The sequence below is a fragment of the Gigantopelta aegis genome, chromosome 4 (assembly GCF_016097555.1).
Source record: "Gigantopelta aegis isolate Gae_Host chromosome 4, Gae_host_genome, whole genome shotgun sequence".
Classification (NCBI taxonomy): Eukaryota; Metazoa; Mollusca; class Gastropoda; order Neomphalida; family Peltospiridae; genus Gigantopelta; species Gigantopelta aegis.
This window is the reverse complement of record NC_054702.1, coordinates 74,850,429-74,862,901: the sequence shown is the minus strand read 5'-3', so window position 1 is coordinate 74,862,901 and position 12,473 is coordinate 74,850,429. Positions and strand designations below refer to the sequence as shown.

General features: G+C 36.2%; 1 protein-coding gene across 2 annotated transcripts in view; it reads left to right on the top strand.

Moving 5' to 3' along the window:
* Window positions 1–11,407, top strand: part of LOC121371087 (BTB/POZ domain-containing protein 10-like) — a 45,813-nt gene extending 34,406 nt beyond the window's left edge. The window contains exons 9-11 of one of the 2 annotated variants that reach the window (XR_005957769.1): window positions 3,202–3,255; window positions 5,968–6,368; window positions 7,002–11,407. Coding sequence is in view for 1 of the 2 variants with exons in the window: in XM_041496725.1 (XP_041352659.1) it covers window positions 3,202–3,255; window positions 5,968–6,221 (308 nt within the window). In the remaining variant the exon portion in view is untranslated. Of the gene's footprint in view, window positions 1–3,201; window positions 3,256–5,967 lie in introns of both variants that reach the window. The other variant, XM_041496725.1, reaches the window with a different exon arrangement.
* The last annotated feature ends 1,066 nt before the right edge of the window (window positions 11,408–12,473 follow it).

The window sequence follows — 12,473 nt, the reverse complement described above, 5'->3', positions numbered from 1 at the left end:
ACATCATTTATTTCAGTTAAATGTAACATATTTTATTAAGAAGTGATACTGTATCAGGACTTCTAGATTATGGTAGCCCCATTCCTATGGCTATTGATATTCATTGTTGGGCTAGGAAATAACTACTATTGCCATGCCCGACGGCTAGTGAATTTTTTTTGTCAAATGTTGCTTTTAAGTCTATTTTGTAAATATGAATATCCTGCTCCCACCCCAAACCCCCATTGTTAGTGTTTTTAAGCTCTTATCTCCCTCTTTAGGTGACACATCTGATTTTTACTATTATTTAGTAAAATTGTATTAACTTAAAGTAAAGTAGGGCTAGTGATTTTTTAATCGTGGCTAGTAAATTTTTAAAATTCACTGATCCCATCTCTAGTGTATTTTATAAAAATTCTAGAAGCCCTGTGTATGATTACTGAATTATCAAACTGTAGTCCACCCCATTCTGGATTTGGATGTGTTAACGCTGAAGTATGTGACGTGATGTGAATCAATCATTGGGTGTCAAAATGTTCAGTATCGGTTATGTCCTCCTCTTGCTGCAATCACAGCTGCACAACGATGAGGCATGGCTGCAACACGTTTTTGAATGGTGTTTTGAGGAATGTTTTGCCAGTCATCCCATAACGACAAGTACAGTTCCTGTAGTGTTTGTGGCATAGGGATCCTTTGGGGAACTCTGCAGTCCAGGACGTCCCAGGGATGTTCAGTTGGCGATGTTGCTGGGTATGACAAGACACGAGCGTTGGTTTTGCTGTTGAAAGTCTTGACAGACATGTGCAATGTGTGACCCGACATTGTCATGCTGAAAGATACCATCATTGACGTTAATCAGTGGAACGTGATGCTGCCATGTCTCGTCCCCGTAGAAGTTGATAACGGTTTGGAGGGCAATTTGTTTTAGTCCAGCAATTTGGATAGCTGTGGCGGTTACTGCCCTAAATTGATCCCAAAGGTAGAGCAACCGGATGTATCAATATTTCACTGGGATGGTCACTCTTGGTCGGCCTAACCTTGTTCTGTACAAGTGCTTCCTGTATTATTGTAACACATCCAAAGTTTTCTTATAGTGGCTCTGCAAACCCCCATATGTTGGGCAACATCACCCTGGTTCACACATGCTTGATAGCGTCCAGCTTGATAGCGTCCAATAGTGTTACGGTATTATTCTTCTGTAAGCTTTGGCATTGTAACGTCAACCTCTGTGGAAGAACTGTAAGTTGGAGACGATCACTGATACTGTCCTTTATACACCTATGTAACGATGCCAGAGCATGGAAATTGTGACAACATTTGGCTGCCTGTGCCATGTGCAACCTGTGATTTATCAGGGCTGCGTTTTGGGATCACGGTCAAACTTTGATAGTGATTTCATTGCAGGGTATGAATATTGTTTGCTGTGTGTTTAATGAAATTATGTTCATATTTGTCAGACATATATTCAGGTAGTTGGTGGCGTAACAGAACTTTTTTGGTAGATTATATATTTTTGCCAGGCTCGATTAACGTGTTTTTGTATCACCTGTCAACACGTCTGTCACTGCTGTAATGATCAACCTTGTATGTCCACTTACACAAGTTTACATAGAAGCTTCAATACATACCTTATTATAATTTATGAATCCATAAATGAAATAAATGTTTTATTTTATCTTATTTTAAGGAGTGTGGAACACCATTTATATTTATCTTATTTGCATATTAATCTAAATTAACCTGAAACAAACTACAGTGGACTCTTGTCTAAACCAGTTCTTTGTGTAATCCGGATCTCTGCGTTAACCGGTCCATTTCTAAAGCCCCGTCCAGTTACCGTTTATCTCTTAGGTATAAATCTCTGCCTAATCTGTAATCTGTCTACTCCGGACTCTGGATCAAAAATCAAGAACAAAAGAACCATTCATGTATTAATTACCTCTGTCTACACCGGATTGGGATTTGACTGAACGACAGGCTGCTCAATTAGTTGAACAATTCATACGTACAAATAAATAATGTTTTAGGAAATAAAATAAAATTTAACCTCGTACAAATATTAGAACGACCAGAAACAGGTTTAAAGTTCTGCCACTAATATTTTATGCAGAAAGATATATGTAATTACAATCGTTAAAAAGTCTGTTAGCCGATAACATCTTAAAAATTGCAGCAAACTCAGGAATGTCCCTTTAAGTATATTTTTTATGTCTGTGAAATAATCGATTGCAAGTCTGGCTTGTACGACTGTTTCCCAACCATCCATGGGTTCAAATCTCATTGTTGATCGCGAGTTGTCGATCATTCAAGAACCATAACTCTGGATGAACTCTGCCTAAATCAGTCCTCTATGTAAACCGGACTATTTCAACGGTAGGAAGTGAGTCCGGTTTAGACAGAGTCCACTGTATAATAGGAAGTGTTTGTTGTGAAGAACTTAAGAAAAGTCGGATCCATTATCCGCTTTGTTGTTTCTGTGAACAGTAGCGACATAATTGGTTGTTTTAATGTTTGCTGCACAGACTTATGTGCTGTCATGCAGGCCAGTAAATACAGGGTGGTGCCACGAAAAAAGTGCTCATTACTTGAATTAAAAAAAATAAAAACAAAAATTTAACTTTCAGTAGTAACATGTTTATTGTTCCCTTGTACTGTGGTGGTGAAACAAATATTTTTAAAGAAAGATTTTAACTTTAAAATATAACACAAATGTTTAGGTGCGCAGACTTAGATACCACCAGTGTAATTACTGAAATACAGAATAACTGATTATTAAGAATATTTTCTGCAAATACAAAGTCAAATACAAGAACTTAAAGACTGCTATATCTACTATATGCCTATACAAAATTATAACCAAATGATTTAATTTAATAATGGGGAAAAAAGTGATTAAAAAAATATTTTGTGGATGAACGACAGAACTTGGGTGTGTTCTGTTGAGGCAAACATTCCATAATGTTATGCCAATCTATGTATCCAACAAGTTCTCTGGGGGCCCTATCTAGTTGCAGTCAACTTGACATTTTTTGTGGATTTAAATTTTCTGTGTTGTGCTTAAAATATTCTTGTGGAACGCGAGTTAACCACATATGTATTTTTATTTGTGTTTTGCGTATTATGATATAGTGGAAAAGAATAGAGGATAAAATATTTGAAAAAAAAATAACATGTAACATGTTTTCTTTTTTAATTTTTTAAAATATATATTTCTTGTTTAAGGATACCCTACAAATATGGAGAAAGTGAAGAAACGGCCTGGTGGACGGCAGGAAGGTACAGTTGTCCAGAATTTTTAGGTTCAATTAAAACAGTGCAGTGCAATTGTAGAATATTATATGTTTAATGTTCATAATCATGGGTGATAAAATCTGGTATCTGTAGAATCTACATTTAATGCATGAATTTTTTTACTCCGTAATATGCTATATTTATTATTACCCAGTGTTCTCGATACTCCATTTAATTGAGGCGGCCCACCCTGCTATTCCATTTTGCCGCCCTCCTTTCATGTTCTCCGCCCTCCTTTATTTTTGTGTGCCCCCCTTTATTTTCCAGCACCTATTTCCAAATGCACACTTTTTTCATACAAAAAACAACGATCAGTCTGCACACTGGACATCAAACGAAACAAGCCGCGTTGTGTACGATACATTTACGACAGTTACAGTAACATAATTTACCAGTATTTTTAACAGCCTCTATTTTGTCCCATATCTGTATCCATTTGTATGTTTAATAGACACAATAAAAGTTATATATTTTATTTCAGCAATGAAAACATTTTTATTTTTTACGGATTCGGGAATCCCCGATTTAAAAAAAAAATACCCTCACTTATTTGGCGCCAAATTTGTCACGTGATCAGAACGGTCATTCTGTCTTTTGTTTCCACTAACTATCGTCTGATATTTTGTCCTCAGTTGCAGATATATACTACTCAAAAGAATTTAAGGGTCAGACGATATTTTCGACATTATTTTCTGAATGTCAATTATATTAGCTAGACCATAATGTCACGCATGGTATTGTTCCATTTTGACGAAAGTGGGTCTAAGCAACCCATAAATGAATTAAAATCCACTGTCATTGACACTGTCGACTAGTTCTAATGGCGAAAACATGCTTACATTTGCACGTAAATTAGGGCGAAAGCGAAAGGTCTGCTAAGTGCCCATATCTTGCTTTTTCACAAAGCGCTTCATTTGCACGCTTTGCACATGTATTCCATGTTCCCAATGCTGAATTTCCGTATAATTGGAGCTTGCGTTCGTTAACGGTGCACACTCCAAATTCGACAATGGTACGACTTCAACTGACTATCGAAGATCGAGGAAGGGCTATTGCTTGGCTTCAGGATGGCAATACGCAAAGAAATGTTGCTCTGAGACTTGGTGTCAGTCAGAGTGTCGTTGGCCGACTGTGGCAACGGTACCAAGCAACGAATTCTGTTCGAAATCGTCCACGTTTGGGAAGACCCCGAAGCACTACAAACATAGAGGACCGCTACATCACCAATATGGCTCTACGTCAACGCACAACCACTGCACGCCGATTACGTGACAATCTGCGGACTGTGACTGGAACTCGAGTGTCTGATCAAACCATACGCAATCGTCTGAGAGCCAATAATCTACGCTGCCGTCGCCAGGCTGTTCGACCACCACTCCTACCACGTCACAGGATGGCCAGACGTCACTGGTGCACGCTTCATCTGCGGTGGCAACGTGTTCATTGGGGTCGAGTGATGTTCACTGATGAGTCCAGGTTTATTCTCCAGTTCAACGACGGTCGGGTTCGTGTGTACAGACGTCCTGGGGAGTGCTTCGCTGACGTTAACGTTAGACAACGTCACCGGTTCGATGGTGTGGGGCGGCATCTCTATCCACCACAGGACCCCCCTCTATGTGGTGGATGGCAATCTGAATGGAATCCGCTATCTGAATGAGATTATCTGGCCGTTGGTTCTCCCAGGCCTTCAGCAGATTGGTGGCGGGGCAGTTCTGCAGGATGACAATGCCAGACCCCACCGCGCCAGGGTGGTAACGGACTTTCTCAGACAACAAGGTATCACCAGGATGGATTGGCCAGCATATTCGCCTGACTTGGCCCCAATAGAGAACGCCTGGGACGAATTAGGCAGGAGAGTTCGGGATAACCATGCTCCTCCGGCCAACCTTCATGATCTGGGTCAACTTCTTGGCAGGCCATTCCCCAAGAGTTCTTCAGACGTCTGATCAACAGCATGAGGCAACAATGTGTCGAGTGTATTCACGCCAGGGGTGGATTCACACACTATTAAACGAATGTTCTAATGTGTAAAATCCATGTTTGACAACCTTCAACTTTGACAGCATGTCATGTGACTTTCTTGTATACAGTGACGTTTATTTGTGGGTTTTTGTAAATATGGAACAATAAATAAAAATTTTGGTGTAGTTTACATCGTCAATCTAATACACTCTGAAACTTATTTGGTTATAAATTTTTGACCCTTAAATTCTTTTGAGTAGTATAGTTTGTTGTAACTGATGATTTTTACTTTGTCATTTCTGTCATTCTGTTTATTCAGCAGTTCTTTATAAAATTGAGAAACAAAAAACTAAAGCAGCCATACTCTAAAACTGTTTCCTGTTGTTATATTAACATTTCCGGTGAGTGTCTTGTGCAAAATGGAGGGGAAATATGAATTGTGGATGAGATATCTTGCCAGCAGTAGTCTGAAAATTAATCAGATTGTGTTTTGATTTTGGCAAACCTGCTGTGAGATTATTGAACATACAGATAACTTTTATTTCTTCTATTCTATTTTTCCTTCTTTCTTTAAAAAATATATTCACTTCTGTTCATATGTTATATTGCATAAATATATCTTTGTCATGATTATGTATGTATTATGGAGAAAGCCAGTGTCTAATTCATTTGTTTTTCAAAAGCAATAAAATGTCTTTCAATCAGTCAAAAAAAACTTCTGCTTTGAATTTTCAGTTATATACAATTACGTTCAGAGACCGTTTATCCGAATGTCGTGGGAGAAGGAAGAAGCTAAGAGTCGCCATGTTGACTTCCAGTGTGTGAAATCCAAGTCAATCACCAACCTGGCGGCGGCCGCCAATGATGCACACGACCAGAGTATTGTCCAGCAGGATCAGGACGGGACTATAAACATCGTTCCCCCCCAGCCTTCACCGTCGGAGCCTTACCCTGACGTCGAACTTCCCCCTGAAGGGGATGCTGACTGATGCTGCCGCAGACTCTGTTGTATGTTGTGAGTGAGGGGGGAGCTGTTTCTTGAGGCTGTGTTGGAGTGATACTTGTGTTCAGAATCAGGCTGGACATTCCTGTGGTTCTACTGGATAGTCTTGATAATATCAGGAGTGGATGATGTGGTATGCCAACATTCACATTCGAAAAAAACTATTAGGATGTTAAATAAATGATGCTTTTTTATTGTTATTTTTTGTGAAGCACAAGTATTTTGATAAAGCATTCAAACAAAATATATATTGGCTTTAAATCACACGTTCAGTTAGAGAATTGTTTTCTTTCAAACAAAGGGAAGACCCATTGATATTCTAGTGGTTGTCAGACTAGTGCAGTGTTAGTCCTACAGCCATGACATCCTCCAGACATTTCAGTATTAATTCTCGATGGTTGTTTCAACGATTTAGTTACCAGTTTGGCTAACAGTTTGTTTATAGACATCCATCTGCTAGTCGGATTGCTGGCCAACCCTATTTTGTGAAGTTATAGTATTTTAGTGTGCAACTAATGATTTATTTATTATGTACATGCATGGATCAATCTGGAAAATGATTTTTGTTTTAGTTATTTTCTTGCAAAATCTTTAGTATATTTGATAAAAATGATTTTAAAAAGGGAAATATAAAGACAATAGTAATCTCCAAATATAAAATGTTATAGCCAATTTTTTTTTTAATTTTTTTAAGAAAGGCATTTTAAATAATTTGCTATGATATGTATTGTATTGTTTGTTTTCTTTTTCTTTCAATCTAATGCAGCTTTGTGGAGTAAAGTGAGCATCATCTACAGGGCTGTGCATTAACTCTCAACATCTGCTTGTTTGATCTGAAATGTGCTCTCCTGACCCAAATATGTCTGTTGAAAGTATCAAACAAAAATGATGTGGTATGTGCTGTCCTGTCTGTTGGAAAGTGCACATAATAGATCCCATGCTGCTAATGGAAAAATGTAGCGGGTTTGTCACAGTATGTCACAATTATCAAGTGTTTGACAGCCAACAGCCAATACATGTAATTATGTAATTAATACATCAGTGTTCTCTAGTGGTCTTGTTAATCAAAACAAGAACTTTTAACTTCTTGAATCAAGCAATATACAAGTTGTTTTTCAATAGACTTGACCATTGGCATAGCTTATTGCACTTTTGTTTCCTTCTTTTTTCTTTGGGAGGGGGTAACAATGGCAGATCAACAAGCCTATGCTTGTACTTCATGCTAAGGGTATACTAATGGTGTATGTTCTTTTTGATTGGTTGGAATTAATTTGATTAGTCTTGTAATTTGATTCTTATATGGTTGTGTGTTGCATACTTGATACAGTATTAGTGTAGAACACTTAAACCAACCACTAAGTAGTTATGTCCCTTGATCTATTTGTTGTGCTGTTTGGGGGAATGTGAGCATCTTTGCTTAGGACTTTAGTCCCAACGTGGTCTTCATTAGGAATTTTTTTTTTTTTATATATATAACAAAGTTTGGTGAGAGTTTTACTTTTAGCTGGAACATGTTTTCTCTTAATCAGCATTTGGGTTTTGAAGTCCATTTTATGTGTGCTTGTATACATGTACGGTACATGTATATTGCTGATAATTGCTCTAATATTTACAGAAATTAAACTTATTGATAATTTGTGATGCATCCATGAAAATATCCCACAAACAACTCAGATATGGAAATCAAATAGTGCTCTAGTTTTTAGATCATGAAATAATTTTGAATTTTTTTTATTAGAAACTTAGCATATTTCTTGTTTTCTTTCAAATATGAATATTTTATTGCTTGAAGCCTGCAGTCATAATACTCCAGTCGTGTGTAGACTAGGCTTGTAAGTGAATACTCAGGAAATGATTTGAAATTGGTTAAATTATTTGCATATGCAGGGGTGCAGAAAAAATAAATATGTCACTAGTCAACTGGACTGGTACCAACCACAATTTACTAGTCTGTCAGAATATTCATACTAGTCCATCAGTCTACACGAGAATATAATATTGATATAATTCAGCAATAACTTCAATAACCATCCAGTGACTTCTTTATTTCCTCCTCAACACATACTGCTGTTTTAAAATATATTTTATGTTAAATGTTATAGCTTAGTTACAAGTTGCACAACAAATACTGCATTAAGGAATTAAAAACAATATACATATGTGTTATTTATTTATTTTATTTATTAATTGACACTCAACATATTTTAATTACGGTTATATGGCATCAGACAGATGTTTAAGTGGTGGCAGTTCGTTTCCTCTTCCATTCTGTGTATATAGTCACTATATACAGAGAATGGAAGAGGAAACGAGCTGCCACCACTCAATGGGGTACTCTTTCCGATTAGCATCAAGAGATATTTTATATACAGCATCCCACAGACAGGACTACATACCATGGCTTTTGTTACACCATGGGCTACGTTTCGTCTCGCAGTATATTTCATGAACATACAGATTCATTCAATGTATATTCGACAAACAGTTGAATGGGGACATATGGGAGTCTTTACAAAAAAGGAGGTTGCCAGTCAGATTGGGGTTTATATTTTTTATTTGCATTTGGCAAATGGACTAGTAGTTTCTGTACCCCTAATATGTGCCCATTTGTGTATACTATTCTCTGCTCAAACTATTATATTTGTTATTCATTTGATTTTACCTGATGTATGTACATGTAATTACAAGTGTTCCACTATTATACAATTTATTCTATTCTGATTGGACAATGTCGCTAAAAAGACAGCTTGTTATCCTTTGATAAATGATGTCAAATGGCACGTCATCCGATTTATATGGGTCTTTTTAAACTAAATAAGTTGTGTTTGTAATTATAAGAATGGTTTGTCCTTTTTTGTGAATTTATTGTCGAATAAGTCACAAATTTTGGTATTAAATTTGTGACTTATACCTTGGTAAATTCAAGCAAAACATTATGTCTTACTATATCACCTGTAGTTAAATTGTAACGAATTGGTTTTTAAGATATCCAATGCTTCACATGTTTTTCTTTTAATATGCATCTGTAAACCATGTAAAAAATATATATATATTGTCTTTGATATACAGTTGGACTATTAACACAAAAATGTTAAATGGCTGATATGTAACTTCTTGTATGTTCATTATTTATTATATTTTTGTTCTGATATTAAATATGAATTAATTTTCATATAGCTTTGTGAAAACAGAATTAGGGGATTTTCAACAGCTGGGGGGAGGGGTGGGCAAAAACGTTTTAATGATGCCTCACTCAATACATTGTTTAACCTGTAGCTGTTTGGTGACTAACACTTGACAATTATAACTAGTGATGGGAATTGGTTAGAATTTAATCATCAATCATCAGTTATAATTGGTTTGCACTAACCGGTCTACTTTCAGTTATACAATCGGTCAGAATTACAAGAAGATAAGGACCATGCACCCTATTGTGTTTATCAGGATAAACCCCACAAATTGATAATTTTACCTTTAATAACTATTTAATTTTTTTTTTTAATTAACACAAGAAAACAAATACCAACCCTGATATATTTACACCAATTCCATCATTTAAAATGGAGGAACATTACAGTTAAGATTTTCCCACTCAATTGATTATGGAATTTTATAATTGATCACCATCAGTTCGATCTATTTTCGATTATAATCAATCAATGGAACAGCATCACTAATTATAACTGATGTTGTTGTGTTTAACTGGCTGCTGTTTTAAGTTCTAAAACTTGGTAATTATAACTGGTGTAGTGTTGGAGAAGAAGCTTACCTCTGTCACATAGGCTATTGTTCATCCTCCAACCCATTGCACCTCTGGTGTTCTAACCACAGAGCTACATGTACATCTGACTCTAAATAGATGTGTGTGTCCTTTCATTGTGATGAAGGACTGTTTGTAATAATTGGCATCTCATAAAATCAGCACCATCAGGGTTTTCCTGTCATTAATTGTTGATACATATGTATACTTATGCAGTTTACATTTGAAGAATTAACCATACAATAGCAGAATTTTAATTTTAATATTTTTTTTTTTTCAGTTAATTAATTTTATGTATTAATTATTTTTAAAATGACATATAGAGGTGAAGCACTTCTTGTTGAGTTGTGGTTACTGTACCAATATTCACAAATTTCTTATGTATTAAGTTATGTATTAATGCATCAATGTGAAAAACAAGCCTGGATGATGGCCCTTTAGCAGAATCTTGCACAGTATGTTACAGTCACAGAAAACAAAGCAACAACAGAAATCTCTCTAAACATATAGAAATCTTCCTGTAGTAGGTAGTCGTCATTAAATATTGATGTAAATGAAAGCCTTGTATCAGTGTTTGGTTCTGTATGTTGGTGGTGTGACTGTATGGTTCAAAACTGGTTCAAAAGAAATAGTTAAATGTTAATGTTAGCAACATGTGAGACTAGTAAAGTGTGTGAGAAATCATGTGAACAGAATCCAAGAAACAGTGTTGCCTTTAAACATGTTTACAGTGTTTGTATATTTCAAATTCCACAACATGGTGCTACATAATGAAGTCGATGCAAATTTATCTAATGCTAGTAGATACAAGAAGAGGTCCAAGTCGCACACACCTGCTGTCATACAATCAAGAACAAATATGTTGAATGCATATGTGATGGTTAGGACCATAAACCCTTCTTCTTTTAAAGTAATACAGCTTCGGATGTGTAGGCCCAGTTCCATTTCTAGAATGGCTAGGATGTTTGTCTCAATATATAAACAACATCAACCAATAGCCTGTTTGTTGTTACCAGTTACATATAGGTGGTGTTGTTGTTTTCTTCTAATATTGGCTAGTATACCCCCTCCCTTCAAAACACATAACAGCCATGCATGGTGAGTCACCAGCTTGTAAACACCATTGTGAAGCAAGGAATAAAGCCACAATTATTTATGGTATCGGTGAACCATGGTTTGTTGTCAGGGTCACATTTATCGACGTTTTACTCGCCATGCATCTTCATAAATCAAGGCTAATATTCGTTCCTCGTATTCAGCCTTGATGCATGTAGTCAAGAAATCTTGCCACAAAATGCTTAAATTTCATTAGATGCGATGAAATCTGATTGCAACGAATCGCAACGCTCCTTATAGATTCCCTTGTTATTGTAAACAAAGATGGCAGCATCAGCGTCCGTGGAAACGTGTCGTGTTTGTCACGATATGTTTAAAAAAAAGGTTTCGGCGGTTAATTTTTGATATTGCTTTCAAGATTGTCACATGTTACCGATGCTGTGATTGGTCAGCGATGTCATCGTGTAAGGGACATAATCGGTGTTACACATTTTCTTCCAATAGAGGGTGCTAGTAGTGGATATCAGTAATCTTGACTACATGTATCAAGGCTGAATACGAGGAACGAATATTAGCCTTGATTTATGAAGATGCTCGCCATGATGTGTTTCCATATGATATGGCATACTCTGGTATACTTTTTATGCTAAATACAGATGATCCTTTCTGTTTTGGTTTCATTTGCAATGGAAGTGGTCATAACACTGATCATTAAGTAGGTGTGGAAATTGTCCTATAATGTATTGCATATTATCTGTAGATAGATATTCTGTTTACTGCTGTCGTCTTGCTTACAGGTTGATGTGGGACGTGTGGAATCCAGAAAGCATTTATAAACATGTATATGAATTGATACAGTCATATTAATAAATTTTTATAATACATTGTAGTTTTGTTGTTACATGTTGTATATCATTGTATTGTCTCAGTAGCATAATAATGAGATTTACAAAGCCAATGGTATTTGCAGAAACTGTTCGTGGGATTATTGATTTTAATGTACAGTAGTGTAGTCGGTAAGTTGTTTGACGCTAGTGAAAAACTAGATGACCACATTTGAAATTCTAAAAAAAATCCTAAGATTTCTAACATTGGTCAAGCAGAATGTTGATATAACTCTGGCATAATATGATGTTAGTGGCGAGGATAGAGTTAAACAGCTCTTTGACATTCTGTCCACACCAAGACTTAGCAATGCACCATCTTGGTTTAGTCAAAGACCTGCTGAAGATCTTAACTCTATGCTATGGTGGGAATATTTGCATATGGTGAAAGTGCTGTTGATGTTTAACTGTTCAACGAGATGGCATTTGGGAGCAACACCTTTTTGCATTCCAATGTATGCTTCCCTATTTTCACATATATGATCATACAAATTATGCAAAATGGGGTATTATATACCATGCTGAGATGAATTAATTG